Source organism: Podarcis pityusensis (genome assembly GCF_964106645.2).
Source record: "Podarcis pityusensis genome assembly, chromosome: 8".
Taxonomy (NCBI): domain Eukaryota; kingdom Metazoa; phylum Chordata; class Lepidosauria; order Squamata; family Lacertidae; genus Podarcis; species Podarcis pityusensis.
The window spans coordinates 261,236-277,714 of record NC_138033.1 but is presented as its reverse complement, the minus strand read 5'-3'; the positions used below and the strand labels follow the sequence as shown (position 1 = coordinate 277,714).

The following is a 16,479-nucleotide window of genomic DNA, read 5'->3' as shown; positions in this document are numbered from 1 at the left end:
AGCCAGGTTGGTGGCTGTCACTGTGGGAGGGAGTTCCACAGTTCAACTTGGCGAAGGAGGCCTTTCTTTCACCTGCCCTGAACCTTCCAGCATTCAGCTTCATCGGAGTCAAGAGCCTCTCAAGTCTGACAGGGCAGCTTCAGGAAATAAATTTTATTTCTAGCCCGCTCTCCCCAGCCAGAGCCGGGCTTAGGGTGGCTAGCACCAATAAAATTACAGTAAAAACATATTAGGAAAAAAACCCACCAATTTAAAATACAGGTTAAAATGCAATTTAAAATGCAGCCTTATTTTAAAAGTCAAAACCATAAGGGGAGGGAAACACAAGGGTCAGACTGAGTCCAAACCAAAGGCCAGGCGGAACAGCTCTGCCTTGCAGGCCCTGCGGAAAGATGTCCAGTCCCGCAGGGCCCTAGTCTCTTGGGACAGAGCGTTCCACCAAGTTGGGGCCAGTACTGAAAAGGCCCTGGCCCTAGTTGAGACCAATCTAACCACCTTGCGACCTGGGACCTCCAAAATGTTGTCATTTGTGGACCTTAAGGTCCTCCGTGGGGCAGACCAGGAGAGGCAGTCCCGTAGGTACGAGGGTCCTAGATCACAATATATAAAACCAAAATAAAAACAATAACCCAATAATACCCCCCCAGCAATAAAGGAGGTGGGGACTCCTTGGCAGCCTCAGAAATCACAGAATCGTAGAGTTGGAGGGGACACCAAAGGTCCTGTAGTCCACTTCCGGGTTAGCGCGATCGGCTAATGGCGGATTCCCTCCGAGCTCCGGAGGGAATCGGCTTGACAGGGGCTGGGTCTTGCCGTGCCGGCGACACGGGGACCCTCAAAAACCACGGGCATAGGAGCCCGTGGACATGGTGACTCGGCGGGCATCGTTAAGCGCCCTCCCGACTCACGAAGGAGCCTTTTTAAAGGCTACGGAACGGGTGCCGGGGAGCGGCGTGGTGCTGTGAGTCTTCTGCTTCCCCTGCCGAGCGAAGCCGCATGCCATTTGTCGGAGAGCGCTGACTTCTTCCTATTAAAATTTGGACTTAAAATCAAGAACAACAACCCGTGAGTAATTGGGAAATTGGATTACAAATAATTTGATTATGAATTTGGCACGAGCGGGGGAGGTGAAAAAAAGGGAAGTCCGCCCCCCCCTTATTGTAAACAGTTTGAAGCAAGGAGCTGTCAACTAAGGTTGCGTGAAGAATTGGGGTAATTCGATAAAAGATATAAATTCCACAGATTTAAAGGACTAAGCTAATGTGCCGGAGGACAAAAGTTTAATTATTTGGACTAAGTACCACCTCTCTCAAGCCCGGGAGTAACCCGTGAAAAGAGCCTGCAGAGGATTTATAGAAAACTTTTGACAGCTGTCAAATTAGCTGTCAAAGCCGGAAAAATCAAAGCTTAAATTCTAACCGGCCATACTGCTACAAAATATTGAAAGTAAAGAAAGACTGATACAAATAAACTTGATTTTTGGATCGGAAGGGAAAAGAAATACTAAGTAACTAGAATCCCTCTAGAGGGGATTCTTGGATATTACAAGAATGGAACTAGGTCGGGAAATACGAGCTGACTTGCAAGAGCTTATTTTTCTCATGGGAAAGCTGCAAGAGAGGATAGAGCAAGGCCATGTTTTGTCTACAAGTCCTACGAAACCGAAGTCAACAGAAAATATACCTACTGAGTTGGAAAGGGACTTGATGCTCAAAACACAGGCAGCTGGACAAGAAAAGAAACCAAAGACTAAGACATCAGCTGAACAGGAGGAGCAGAAAGAAGGGGTGGCTGAAAAGTTACAGAAGATAAAAGAGAGCCGGAGACCTGCCAAGAAGAATTCCAATTCGACTAAGATGAAAACTGGATTATTTGGGACATATAGACTTAAGAAACAGAGTTGGAGCTCCACCTCTAAACAAGTAGGCCTTGCTGGAAGAAATATGGTTAACATGGAGAAGGTACTTCCCCGACCTGGGGCGTTCAATATGAAAGATTTTCGAAGAAGCCGGCGGAAAGGGACTGAGAGAGATCCGAGAGCCTCGGACGTAAGGTCACCAGGCTAAAAAGATGGACTAATTGGACTTTGGTTTGGGATTGAAACCGGGAAGAGAAGGGTGGGGTTTAGAAGTCCAAAGGGGGCCTGATTTTTATTTTGCAGTGTAAAACTATATGCTCTTTATTATTATAAGAATGGGGAATCTGTGGATGGGAATTAGGGACAATCTTAGGGAAGGTATTTTATTATTTGTTTTTATATCTCTTTTTTTTTTATCTTTTTTTATGTATGATTAAGGTATATATTTTAAAAATTGCTAAATAATCTAAATTAATGGATAATAATGAATTAAGGTTTAAAATTATTATAAAGAATCACATTAATAATTTATGGTTAAGTAAATTAATAAATTATGATTAGGACATTAAGGATAAAAACTTGCTTGAATAAACAATCGGAGTTGGAATACAATAAGGGGAGGCGTGGGGAAGTCATGAAAAGAAGTTATTGAAAATGAGACCTAAAAGGTGGAAATTTTTTTTTTTTATGTCGTGTTTGTGTTATTTTTGTGTGTGTTTTTGTTTTGTTTTTTTTGTAACCTTTTGAAACTTTAATAAAGATTATTTAAAAAAAAAAAACAAAGGTCCTGTAGTCCACCCCCGGCAAGGCAAGAATCTCAGCTCAAGCATCCCAGACAGATGTCCACCCAGTGAAGCCCCAGAGCAAAAGAGAGGCTTCCAGACCCCCCAGACCCCCCACTTGGGCCCTGCAGCAACACTCACCAATGCAGTCTCCCGCGGTGCCAGCCCGGTAGCCAGCCTGGCAATCTGCCACACAGCGGTAGGAGCCGGGCGTGTTCTCACAGCGCTGCGTCCCACAGAGGGCCGCCCCATACTCCTGGCACTCGTCGATATCTAGGGGAGCGGGAGGTCAGGCCCAGGTCAGGGTTTCCTTGGCCCCCCCGTCTCCCTCTTGCCACCCCCCCGGTGCCCCTCACCTTCGCAGGAGGCCTTGTTGGCGCTGCTGCGGGTGCCCGGCGGGCAGTAGCAGTCGAAAGAGCCCTCGGTGTTGGCGCAGTGGCCCCCGGCACACGCCGTGCCCGGTTGGCATTCATCAATATCTGTGGGGAGGGAGGGAAGGAGGGGGTCAGCCCGGCAGGGAGGTGCCCGCCCCCCCGCCAACCCCCAAGGAAGAGATCCAAGACGTGAAATTAGCTAAAATGTATAAAATAAGCAATTAATGTTGGAAATGTAAAGGAAAAGCAAAGAACATTTTATCACATGTGGTGGGAATGTAAAAAAGTGAAAAACTTCTGGGAAATGATATATAACGAGATGAAAAAGATGTTGAAATATACATTTATTCAGAAACCAGAAGCATTTTTACTTGGCACTGTAGGAGATGATATAAATAGACAGGACTGTAAGTTGTTTTTATATGCAATGACGGCAGCAAGAATATTATTGGCACAAAAATGGAAACAAGAACTACCGACGAAAGAAGAATGGAGGATGAAATCGATGGACTAAACTAACAGGAAGGATTCGAAACCTGCGGGACCAGAGATTCTCAGAACTATTTGAAAAGTAATTGTAATGAACAGATTATGCTAGTAGGATTGCAAGAAGTTTTGTTAAGGAGGATTATTTGAAATATTGCAAAAAAAAGACTATGAGGAAAATGACTAGTTAATGATAATTAAGAGTAATAGAAAAATTAGGAAATGCAGACTAAGTGATGAAAACGGAGTTTTGAAAAACTAAAAAATAAAGTGCGAGACTGGCTTCATTATTATCAGATAATGGAGGCATACAATTTGGACAAGAAAATTGGCTTGCAGGTGGAAAAATCAAAATTAGAAACAGAACTGTTAGAACCCAAAACTAAGAATTTGTCAAGAATGTATAACTTGCTGTTGAAATGGAATACTCAGGATGAAACGGTGAAATCTGCTATGATTAAATGGGCACAAGATGTTGGACATAACATCATGTTTGCTGACTGGGAACAGTTATGGACCACAGGTGTCAGAGCTGCTTCCAGATCCTAGCTCACAGAGGATCACGCTAGCCAGCGATCATTAAATAAAAGTCTTTATTGAGTTACAGTTTCCATTCTCAAGCTGCTGCGTGCAACTCTACGTCTAATGGTTAGATCGGCGAAGCTCCATCTGAGTCTCCGCCCCTTGTACACCAACTTAATATCCTAGCCTTGCTCCACCTTTTCCGCCTGACTGTTCTTCTCTGGGTCCCTCTGCCCCCCGGGGTCTCTTCCTTCCGGGATTCCTCTGACGCTGACCCCCCTGACTCTTCTCCCTCCTTTCGGCGGGCTTTAGGACCTGGCTCCCTTTCCGGGCTGCCTACTGCGCCACCTTCCTGTGCATTTGAACTTGGCACGCGCGCCCAACCTTCCACCTTCCGTCTGACCGTTTCTTCGCTCCCCGATGGAGGTGTGGCCACTCCTGACTCGTGCCCTCCCCCCTGTTGTGAGCTGCCAGCGCTTGATCCCTGGCGCCCTTCCTCTTCCCTGCTCTCTGGCGGTGACGCTGGTCCTGATTTCCAACTGCTCCCCTCTGAGTCCCCTCTGGCTCTATCTTCCTGGGGTGTCCCCCTAGGCTCCCCCCTTGCCCTGGCCACTGGTGCTCCTTTCTGTGAATCTTCTGATTCACTGGAAAGACTCGGAGATCTCGGGTCGTCGTCATCACTCATCTTTTCTTCTGCCTCCTCTCCCTCGCTCTCTGTTTCCTCCCTTGCCCTTGCCTCTGCTCCTGAACCCCTGACATCCATCCCCCCCTCGAAGCCCCCTCTTCCCCCCTCCCCTCCTTCCGGTGCGGGATCTGGGTGCTGCCGTGTCAGGGGGACGAATGTCGGATACAGTTCGCTTCCCGTGGCGGGCCGCCATCCGAAGTCTTCCGGTTCTTCCTCCCTGCTCTCGTTGACCACGGTCACCTCCGCTTCCATCTCTGTGCCGCCGTGCTCGAAACCCGGGTCGTCCCCGAAAACGTCCATGTCCGTCTCTCCCTCGTTGCCTTCTGGAGACGTTGCTCGTCCTGGACCCTCCAGCCACCTTCTGCGGAACTGCTCCTCTGGTCGATCATCCCACCAATACGAGGGTTCTGAAGCAGATCCCGAGGGTGACCCCTCCGGGGAACGGGCGTCTCGTGTCGGTTCCTCGTCCGAGTCGAACCCCCGGAACGTGCTGGCTGAAAGCGTGGGCGTGAAAAGCCAGTCGTCGAAAAAGTCTGCTGGCATTGGCCTATGTGGGAAGAGGGCATGAAACTCTTCTTTGAGCAGAGGTTCGTCTAAAGCGTAGCCCGGCACCCAGCTGTTGGCACTGGCCGGGGTGCCCTCCTTGGCGAGAAGGTATTCTACCCCCTCTTCCCCCCATCTGGAGTCCAAAATCTCCGTGACTTCGTTGATGCGCTCCTCCTGTGCCACTCCCCCTTGCCCGGTTCTCTCTCGGAGCGGACCCGGTGCCGTTCCTGGTTCCTGAAACCTGTGAGGTGCCTTGTAGGGAGTGAGCACCGATCTGTGGAACACCGGATGCATTCTGGAACCCTCCGGAAGAGCCAGCCTGAAAGCCACCGGGTTGACCTGTTCTTCGACTTGGTAGGGCCCCAGTTGTTTATGCCCTAGTTTCTTCTTCGCCAACGACCTGGCCGGCACTGCGTGGGCTGCTAACCAGACCCAGTCTCCCACATGGATCTCTTCGCCAACCCTTCTGTGTTTGTCCGCTTGTACCTTGTATGCGTGTTTAGCCAGCTCCAGGTGCCGCCGCAGCTGATCGTGGACCTCCTGCAACTCCGACGCGAACGCATCTGCTGTCTGCGGCTCCCCCTCCCCCATTCTTTCCAGTCCCGGGAAGGTTCTAGGGTGCCTCCCGTTGTTGGCGAAGAACGGCGTGACCCCCGTGGACACGTGCTTCGTGTTGTTGTAGGCGAACTCGGCGAGAGGCAGGTAATCCACCCACGTCGCAGGCTGTTGATTCGCATAACATCTCAGGTACTGCTGCATGATGGCATTGACCCGCTCCGCTTGCCCGTTGGTCTGCGGGTGTCTAGCCGACGCCAGGTTGATCTTGACGTTCAGGAAGCCCATCAGCCTCTGCCAGAAGTTTGAGATGAACTGTCGCCCTCGGTCGGACAGAATAGACCGCGGCAGACCGTGAACCTTGAACACGTGGTCTATGAACAGTTTGGCGGTTTGTTCCGCCGTGGCCACCTTCGCACACGGAATGAAATGTGCCATCTTGGAGAACAAATCCACCACCACCAGCACAGCCGTCTTGCCCCTCGAGCTGGGCAGATCCGTGACAAAGTCCAGGGCCACTCTCTCCCATGGCTCGAACGGAGTTTGCAGCGGTTCCAGCAGTCCGGCCGGCGGTCTGTGCACTGGTTTGGACCTCTGGCAGGTGTCACACCTCGCCACGTAGTCCGCGACTTCCCCTCTCATTCCGGGCCACCAGAAGTCTCTGGCTACTAATTCCACCGTCTTCTCCTTGCCAAAGTGCCCGGCAGTGGGCGCGTCGTGCAGCTGCTGCAGTACCTTGGCGCGAAGTTCGTCTCCCGGCACGTAGATGGCCCCTTTACGGATGAGCAAACCATCTCGCAGCTGGAACTCGTCGGTCGCTGCCGTGCCCCTGTGCACCTCTGCCATCTTTGCTTGCGCGAAGGAGTCATCCTGCAACGCTCGTCGCACCGCATCCAGGTCAACTGTCGCCGCCGCGCACGCCCACACTGTCGGTGCGAAGATGTGCATGGCGGCCGCTGGCGTTGCCTCCTCCAGATACTGTGGCTTACGGGAGAGAGCATCCGCCATGATGTTGGTGTCCCCCGGGACATACTCTATTCGGAAGTCGAAATTCGCAAAGAACTCAGCCCAACGTATCTGCCTCTGGTTCAGGAACTGTGCCGTGCGCCAGTGCTCTAGATTCTTGTGGTCCGTGCAGACCTGCACCGTGTGCTTGGCGCCGATCAGGAAGTGCCTCCACGCTTTGAACGCTGCATGAATGGCCAGCAACTCCCTGTCCCAGATGGTGTAGTTCTGTTCGGACTTGCTGAGCTTCCTTGAGTAAAACGCTCCTGGCCTCCAAACCCCCTGCGGGTCTTTCTGCAGCAGGACTGCTCCCACGGCTCTGTCCGAAGCGTCTGTCTCCACCCTCATCGGCCTGCTGGGGTTGACATGAAGCAGCTGCTCTTCCGACGCGAAGAGACGCTTGAGTGCCTGAAAGGACTGCTCCGCCTGCTCTGTCCAGATGAACTTCTTTTTCTTGGAGCTGAGCGTGTCCGTGATGGCCGCTGTCTGCATCGCAAAGCCTTTGATAAACTTGCGATAGAAGTTCGCGAAGCCGACAAACCGTTGGACCTCCTTCCGGTTGCGTGGGCTTTTCCAATCCAACACTGCTCGGACCTTGGCGCTGTCCATGGCGAGCCCTTTATCAGACAACTTGTAGCCCAGGAAATCCACCTCGGTCACGTCGAATTGGCACTTCTCCAGCTTGGCGTAAAGCCTATGTTGCTGTAGCCTGCTCAGCACTTCCTTGACGTGTCTGTCATGCTCCTGCTGCGATTCCGAAAAGATCAGGATGTCATCCAAGAAACAGACGCACGTCTTGTAGAGGAGCCCCGCCAACACGTGATGCATGAAAGCTTGAAAAACGTGGGAGCCATTTTGCAATCCAAAAGGCATAACTCTATATTCGTAGGTGCCCAGGGGCGTGAACATGGCTGTCTTCCACTCATCTCCCTCCCGCATGCGAATGAGGTTGTATGCCCCTCGCAGGTCCAACTTGGTGAACACTCTGCCCTTCCGTACCTTTGCGAGGAGGTCGTCGATTCGGGGCATGGGGAAGTCCGATGGCTTGGTCACACTGTTCAAGATGCGAAAGTCCACTACAAGTCTTTTTTGGGGCGTGTCCCGCTTCTTAACAAAGAATACCGGACTGCCCCCCGCTGCCTTGGACTCTCGGATGAAACCGCGCTCCAAATTATGATCTATGAACTCTTTGAGTTCCTGCAGTTCGTCCTCAGACATGGAATACAGCTTCCCTTTGGGCAGCGCCGCCCCCGGCAGCAGGTCAATTTTGCAGTCATATGGTCTGTGGGGGGGTAGCCTGTCTGCCTCTTTCTCGCAGAAAACCTCCAAAAATTCTGCGTACTTGTGGGGAACCGCTTGCAGCGTGCCTAGCTGCAGCTGTGACTCCTCTTCCCCTCCTTCCTGCCTGGGCACGATGCAGTGTTCAGCGCAAAAGGAAGAGCCGAAGGTCAGCTGCCTCTGGTACCAAGCCAGCGTCGGGCTGTGCTTGTCCAGCCAACTCATGCCCAATACAATGGGCGTGTCCGATAGTTGAGTGACATTGAAGCTGATGATTTCCCTGTGATTCCCAAGTCGCATCACCATTGGTGGCGTCTGCTTCACCACTTGCCCCCCTAGCAGCTCCCTGCCATCCACCGTGACAACCTGCAGGGGCAGCGTGGCAGGCAGCAACTGTATAGCGTGCCGGTCGACAAAGTCCTGCCCTATAAAGTCCGCATTGCTTCCGGAGTCAATGGTGATTGGCACGTCCATGGTGATTCCATTGGGCAGCTGGAGCGACGCGCTGAGCCTCACTACCGGTTTGGGCGGGAGGGGGTCCATGGGCTGTAAAATCTCTGGGGACTGCTTCACTGACACGTCTGGCTGGGCCCCAGTGCCTCTTCCTCCAACCAGACTCCTTCGTTTCCCTGCTGTGGTTGTCCTTGCTGCGTTGCTGCAGTTACCATTGCTGAGGCTGCAGTGTGCTTGTGGAGCCTCTGGGGACACTCTTTCGCCATATGCTGTGGATCATCGCAGATGTAACACTTCCTGTTCCCTCTAGGAGGCTTCGCTTTCACTGCTGCCGGTGCTAGGGCTCTGGCTGCTGACTGAGCCCTTGCACCTCCAACCTCCATAGGTTCCGCTCCTCCTCCTGGCGGAGGCGTGGATTGCGCACACGCTGCTTCTCTGGGAAGGAAGGAGGAGCCCCTGGCTGGTTCGCGCCCTCCACGCCCTTCGTCCCTGCTCCACGGACGTCCTTCCAGCCGCACCCCCACCGCCAGCGCCCTCTGAACGATCTCCTGCGTGGTCCGGGGTCTCTCCCCCCTCGCAATTTCATCTTTAACCGAGCCGTGCAATCCCTCCCAAAACAGGTCTCTTACAGGAGCCGAATCTCTGTCCCATTCCAGGGCACTGACCAAAGCGAAAAAGCGGGCATGGTACTGCCTTACGCTGGCCCTCCCTTGCTTCAGTCCATGTATCTCCTGCCGAGCAAGATCCACGTCAATGCTTGATAAAAAGCACCCATCCATCGCTTTAATAAAGGCATCCGCATTTTGGAGCGCCGGATCCTTATCTCTCCACAAATTGCGCAGCCATGCTTTAGCATCTCCATGCAAATGGGACATGATGAATCCCACCTTCTCTTGCTCATCTCTAAAGTCTTTGTTCAGCAGTTGCAGTGCACACATTACATCTGCTCTAAAGTTGGGGTACTGTTGCAAATTCCCATCGAAGTGAGAGACCAGACCGCCTGTTCGTCTCCCCAACCCAATCCCCTCCGGTTTGGGTGTCAGTTGCCCTTGCTTCGTAAGCACTTCCAACCTGACCTGGAGATCCCTGTAGGCGGCAGCTGCGTCCTCCTCTCTCTTCCTGGATGCAAGAGCCTCGGCATTCAGTCGTGTCACTGCTTCTCTGAGTTCCACTATCTGCTGTTCGGCCGTCATGTTGTCTGCCGTTCGTGAGCTCGCTAGTAGGCACCCGCTTTCTCTCCTCTCCGCGAGGACGTAGATGCCCACAATCTAGGGATGGAGCTTACTGTCAGAGCTGCTTCCAGATCCTAGCTCACAGAGGATCACGCTAGCCAGCGATCATTAAATAAAAGTCTTTATTGAGTTACAGTTTCCATTCTCAAGCTGCTGCGTGCAACTCTACGTCTAATGGTTAGATCGGTGAAGCTCCATCTGAGTCTCCGCCCCTTGTACACCAACTTAATATCCTAGCCTTGCTCCACCTTTTCCGCCTGACTGTTCTTCTCTGGGTCCCTCTGCCCCCCGGGGTCTCTTCCTTCCGGGATTCCTCTGACGCTGACGCTGACCCCCCTGACTCTTCTCCCTCCTTTCGGCGGGCTTTAGGACCTGGCTCCCTTTCCGGGCTGCCTACTGCGCCACCTTCCTGTGCATTTGAACTTGGCACGCGCGCCCAACCTTCCACCTTCCGTCTGACCGTTTCTTCGCTCCCCGATGGAGGTGTGGCCACTCCTGACTCGTGCCCTCCCCCCTGTTGTGAGCTGCCAGCGCTTGATCCCTGGCGCCCTTCCTCTTCCCTGCTCTCTGGCGGTGACGCTGGTCCTGATTTCCAACTGCTCCCCTCTGAGTCCCCTCTGGCTCTATCTTCCTGGGGTGTCCCCCTAGGCTCCCCCCTTGCCCTGGCCACTGGTGCTCCTTTCTGTGAATCTTCTGATTCACTGGAAAGACTCGGAGATCTCGGGTCGTCGTCATCACTCATCTTTTCTTCTGCCTCCTCTCCCTCGCTCTCTGTTTCCTCCCTTGCCCTTGCCTCTGCTCCTGAACCCCTGACAACAGGTATGAAATTTATGGCATGTAATGCCCTAAGAGAGAATATTATGAAAATGATATACAGGTGGTACATAACCCCAGTCAAGCTTGCAAAAATCTACCATTTGCCCGATAATAAATGTTGGAAACGTAAAGAAACTGAAGGTACATTCTTTCACCTTTGGTGGACGTGCCCAAGGATTAAGGTTTTCTGGGAGATGATTTATAATGAATTAAAAAAGGTATTTAAATATACCTTCTTGAAGAAACCAGAGGCCTTTCTCCTGGGCATAGTCGACCAATCGGTGTTAAAGAAGGACAGAACTTTCTTTATGTATGCAACAACAGCAGCAAGAATACTCATCGCAAAGTATTGGAAGACACAAGAACTTCCCACACTGGAGGAATGGCAGATGAAAATGATGGACTATATGGAATTGGCGGAAATGACTGGCAGAATCCGTGACCAGGGAGAAGTCTCGGTGGAAGAAGATTGAAAGAAATTTAAAGATTATTTACAGAAACATTGCAAAATCAATGAATGTTAGAGTGATGTTGGATTGAAGTTAAGTGGCTTCTAGCTGAACAGGTTTTAAAGCTATAAATATATCAAGATTAAGGATTAGGACCAAAAAGACTAAGAGAAATGGAAAAATTGGTTCAAAAAGGTAAAAATCTAATGTCATAATATATTAAGATTTAGGACTGGAATTAAAAAGGAGGGAAAGAAATTGCTGGGCTTACAAACTGAATTGGAATACAAAAGAGGGAGGTATGAAAAAGTCTGGGAAACATGTAAATTTAAAAGAGGTTATGAAAGGACGGAACTATTTTTAACTGTTTTTTCTTTTTTTCTTTCTTCTTTTTTTACTTTTTTCTATTTTGTATGGTGTATTTTTCTTTGTTTTTGTTAAAATTTTCTTGTTTATTAATATGATTTTATTCTTTCTGAAACTTTAATAAATATTAATTAAAAAAAAAAGAAAACGGAAAATCAGCAGAGGAGCTGACGAAAGTAGAAAATATTGTATAAGATAAGAAATTATGTTATATGATTGTTGGAAATGATATGTTAAAAAAACTAATAAATAAATATATATATAAAAAGGAAGAGATCCAAGATGGCCGCCTCCCTCCGTCTGCCAGGCTGCATCTGTGCCAGCCTGCATCCCGCGCCAGGCGGCCTTCGGGTGGCCCTCGGGGTCCGGGGCCCCTTACCGATGCAGGAGGCCCCGCTGGGGGCGATGGTGAAGCCCTGGGCACACAGGCAAGTGTAGGAGCCCTCGGTGTTGAGGCACTCGCCCCGCGGGAAGCAGAAGTCGCCCTCCAGGCACTCGTTGACGTCTGGGGGGCAGAGAAAGAGGCGGGGGGAGTTGGGGGCGCTCAGCCGGGGGAGGGAGAGGAGGCTCAGAGGGGGCCGGGGGGCCACCTTCAAACTCCAGAAGGGCTGCCCCACCGAAGTTTGTTTTTGCAAGGGACCCCTAAGGGTCATCCAGCCCAACCCTGTGCCCTGGCAGAGCACACCAGAACACGCTGCCAAGGAATCAGCGGAGGTGGGCAGGATCTGCCCCCAGGGGTGCCCAATGCCAAATCCCCCGCCCCACCCCTGCCTCAGTCGCCCGCCCCCTGCCCCCCTCACCCACGCAGGACGTCCCTGTGCCCTCTGCGCGGTACCCTCGTCCACACTGGCAGCGGAAGGAGCCCTCCGTGTTGATGCAGCGCCCTTGAGGCCCGCAGGGCGTTCCCGCGGCGCACTCGTCCATGTCTGGAAAGGGGCAGACGGGGAGAGTCAGGGGCCCCGTGGGGCTGAGCCCAACCCCAAAGCCCCCCCCAAGCGAGGCGCCTCCGCTCTCCGCCTCTCACCCAGGCACTGGTTTTCCGTCAGGCTGGCGCGGAATCCCGCAGGGCAGAGGCAGCGGTACCCGCCGGGCACGTTCTCACAGCGCCCAGACCCACAGGGCGGGGGACTCTGCTGGCATTCATCCACATCTGGTTGGGGGGGGGGGGAGAAAGAAGAGACACACAGCAGAATTTCACCATGACCAATTTTTTCTTCTTTATATCTCACTTACCCACCCAGGTACTCAAGGTGAGTTCCCCCAGTCCCTTCCTTATTCTCTCAAACCCCCCCCCACGATGTGGGCCAGGCTGAGTGGCAGCGACTGGCCAGAGGACCCCCCAGCGGGCTTTCTGGCTGAGCGGGAGGATTCGAACCCTGGTCTCCCAGGTCCCGAGCCAATGCTCAAACCGCTGACTGCGCTGCACCAAACATCTCCGGATTCACCTTTTGAAATCGAGAGCTGTGCACATGGTGAGGGTGCTCTTGTCTTCCCGCCCCCCTGCCCAGCCCTGGAAGCAGTCTCCGGGGAAGTGAGGGGGACGTGGACCCCAAGGCAGCGGCAGTGTCTCCGCGCTTTCCTTGGCGCTCTTACCTACGCACTGGGTGCCCAGCGGGTGGGGCTGGTAGCCGATGGGGCAGCTGCAGCGGTAGCCCCCAGGGACGTTTTCACAGCGGCCGGGTTGGCAGATGGTGGGGGTCTCCCGGCACTCGTCCACGTCTGCAAAAGAACAGCAATGGAGGTCTGGGGGCTGCTCTGCGCCCGACCCTCCCTCCCTCCCAAGGGACTGGGGGCCATGGTGGTCTGGAAGCCCCACACTGGGCATGTGGAGATGGGGCTGGCTGGCTGGCTGGGACCAGGGTGGATAAAAATCAATGATTTAAAAAAAAAAATAAATCAGGTTTTTTTTATTTAAATCGGATTTTTTAACAATTTAAATCAGATTTTTAAAATAAAATGCTTTTGGAGGCAAAATCTTTCTAAACATAGTTTTCTATTTAAGTTACATTATAGTCCAAAGGCTATTCATCAGGAAATAAGGATTTGTTTTAAGTTTTTCATGTGTGCTAAAACTCTTAATTTGTTTTTTTTTTAAAAAAGACTGTTTAACCCATGTTTAACAAACATGGACACATATGCTATAATGTTATTGTTTTAGTTAAATAAATAGTTGAAAAGGTTATTAAGGAAATGATTATTTATCTCCTTCCAATCAAGTACAGCAGAAAAGTTGTCCAGATATAACCAGCTAACTTATGAAACCTCACCATAATTTCATAATTACCTGTCTAGGTATTTCTAATAGTTTAATCAGGAATTGTTGATATAACTGTAAAAACTACTCTGAAAATTTATGATTCCAAAAAGGAACCCTTCCTCTGGTTGTAAATATTAAGATGATGCCAGCAAGAACGAGTCTTTCTGTATATATATATATATATAGAAATATGATTTAAATCAAGCCTTACTGACTAGTGATTTAAATTGTGATTTAAATCAAACCCACCCTGGCTGGGACCCCCGGTTTTCTCTGCTGCTGGGTCCCAGGAGGAGGCAGGTTGGGGGAACGTTCTGCAAAAGGGCTCTGTGTCGAGAGCAGTTGCTTGGCATGCAGAAGGCAGGCTCCCTCCCTGGTGGCAGCATCTACAGGGAGGGCTGGGAGGGCTGCTGCCGCCGCTGCTGCCAGCCTGTGTAAGCAATGCTGAGGCAGGTGGGGCCAATGGTCTGAGCCAGGGCAAGGCAGCTTCCCCCGGGAGGCAGTCTTCGGGGGCCGAGGGTGTGGACAAGGGGGGCAAGGGGGCGCCCTCTCTCACCTAGGCATTCGGTGCCCGTGGGGCCGGGCTGGAAGCCGGAGGGGCAGCTGCACTGGTAGGAGCCGGGCGTGTTCTGGCAGCGGCCGCGGGCGCAGGGCGGGGGGCTCTGGGAGCATTCGTCCACATCTGGGGGGAGAGAAAGGGGTCACATTCAACTTTCGGCTTGGAAAAGACTGTGGGAAACTGATTTGAAATTTTCTTTCTTTTTTCTTTCTAACTTCATTGCAAAACAATTGACACATACCATATTTTTCGCTCTATAGGACGCTCCCGACCATAGGATGCACCTTGTTTTAGAGGGGGAGAACAAGGAAAAAAAATTCTCCCCCTCTCTGCCCAGCGCCCCTTCAGCGAAGCGGCAGGAGAAACGAAGCCCCTTCCATTTCTCCTCCCGCTGGGCTGAAGGGGCGCTGCGCAGAGAGGGGGAGATTGTTTTTCTTGTTCTCCCCCTCTAAACAAGGTGCGTTCAGTGCGTTCAAGGTGCATTCAGTCGCCTTCAGTGAAGGCAACCCGAAGCCTCCGAAGTCCCGCTGCGCTCTGGAGGCTTCAGGCAGCTAACTTGGAAGCCTGGAGAGCAAGAGGGGTTGGTTGGCACCGACCCCTCTCACTCTCCAGGCTTCTGTGAAAGCAACGCGAAGCCTCCGGAGCCTCAGTTTCCCTCCAGCCTCTCCCTCCCAGACAGGAAGGGACCCCCCCTCCCCGTTACCTCTGCATTCGAAGCCGGTGGGGCTGGGAACGTAGCCGGGGGGGCAGGAGCAGCGGAAGGAGCCGGGGGTGTTTTGGCAGCGCCCGTTGGCACACGGCGGGGGGGTCTTGGCACATTCGTCAATGTCTGGGGGAGGAAGAGGAAGAGAGTGTTGCTTCGAGGCTGAGGAAGGGAGCCATCATCCCAGCCCCCCTCCCTCTTTGCCCCACACCCACCCTGGCACTCGGAGCCGGAGGGGTCCGCCTGGTAGCCGGCCCGGCACCTGCAGCTGAAGCTGCCCACCGAGTTCTCGCAGCGCCCGTTGGCACAGGGGCGGGGGCTCCGCCGGCACTCGTCCACGTCTGGGGGGGGGAGGGAAAGAAGAGAGGGGGGTCAGGGGGAAGGAAAGAAGTTGTGCCATGGAGACACGCAGCCCAAACCCCACCCCACATTGCCACTGCCCCCAATGCTGGATTTACGTATAAACTAAACAAGCTCTAGCTTAGGGCCCCACTCTCTTGGGGGCCCCCAAAAAAATTAAAGGGAAAAAAAACTGGATGTACATTTCCAAAATATATGATAAAAAAAACCAAATCAAATAAAACCTACATCCAGCAACAGTGTTTTGTGTTGTGTAGGCTCCTATGATGTACCGTATTTTTCGCCCTATAGGGCGCACTGGCCCATAGGGCGCACCTTGTTTTTTTGGGGGGAAATAAAAAAAAATTATTCCCCCCCCCCAGCCGCGGGGCTGGGGAAGCCCGAGCTTCCCCCGACCCCAGCCCCCAGAACAGGCTGCTATCCGCAAGCCTTGGGAGCCCGGTGGCAACTCCCGCTGGGCTCCCAAGGCTGGCGGATATCTTCCTGAAGCCTGGAGAGCGAGAGGGGTCCGTGGGCCCTGACGCCTCTCGCTCTCCAGGCTTCAGCGAAAGCCTGCATTCGCCCCATAGGACGCACACACATTTCCCCTTCATTTTTGGAGGGGAAAAAGTGCGTCCTATAGGGTGAAAAATATGGTAAGTCATGGGCCCCCAATCATTTTAAGTTAGAGCTTAATAATTATTTCACTATTAATATACTTCTTAATTGTATTTCAGTTCAACAATTACTTTGATAAAATACACATTTTGTGATGTGCAAATGGCTTGAGATACTTATGAGGTCCATAAATGACCATCTAGCATATATTCAACACAAAAACCAGTGACCATTTGTTGTGGACAAAGGACAGCTGGATATAGAAAGGGCCTCAGCCCGGCCCTGGCTGCCCCCCATAGCCTGAAAAAGCTGAGCTCTGTGAAACACTCCTGGAGAGGCTACCTCTGAGCATGTACGGCCTGCTTTCCTAAGCTGAGCTTACGGACCACAGATTTCCCCAAGTGCCACAACAGTGAGCTCCACCTCCGCTGGGGGAGGCAGAAAACGCCTCCGAGTGCCAGTCGCGATGGCTGCTATGGGGGCTTGTGGGCCCCTCTGGCACCCAGTTCCTTGGGGCCCCTGGCTGGGGGGGGTGGGCACCTTGGGCTCTTCTGAGGCCGCCTTCTGATGCCATGCGCACCCTCAAAGCTTCCTAA

At 52.2% G+C, this 16,479-nt stretch overlaps 1 protein-coding gene across 2 annotated transcripts in view; it reads right to left on the bottom strand.

The window, feature by feature from the left end:
- The window catches only part of LTBP4 (latent transforming growth factor beta binding protein 4), a gene marked incomplete at its 5' end in the record, with an annotated part of 67,557 nt that overhangs the window by 9,197 nt on the left and 41,881 nt on the right, over nt 1-16,479 (bottom strand). For both annotated transcript variants that reach the window (XM_081018590.1, XM_081018591.1), the window contains 9 exons: nt 2,782-2,913; nt 2,997-3,119; nt 11,787-11,912; nt 12,208-12,333; nt 12,432-12,557; nt 13,001-13,126; nt 14,221-14,346; nt 14,927-15,052; nt 15,142-15,267. In XM_081018590.1, the coding sequence (XP_080874716.1) occupies nt 2,782-2,913; nt 2,997-3,119; nt 11,787-11,912; nt 12,208-12,333; nt 12,432-12,557; nt 13,001-13,126; nt 14,221-14,346; nt 14,927-15,052; nt 15,142-15,267 (1,137 nt within the window). The remainder of the gene's footprint in view (nt 1-2,781; nt 2,914-2,996; nt 3,120-11,786; nt 11,913-12,207; nt 12,334-12,431; nt 12,558-13,000; nt 13,127-14,220; nt 14,347-14,926; nt 15,053-15,141; nt 15,268-16,479) is intronic.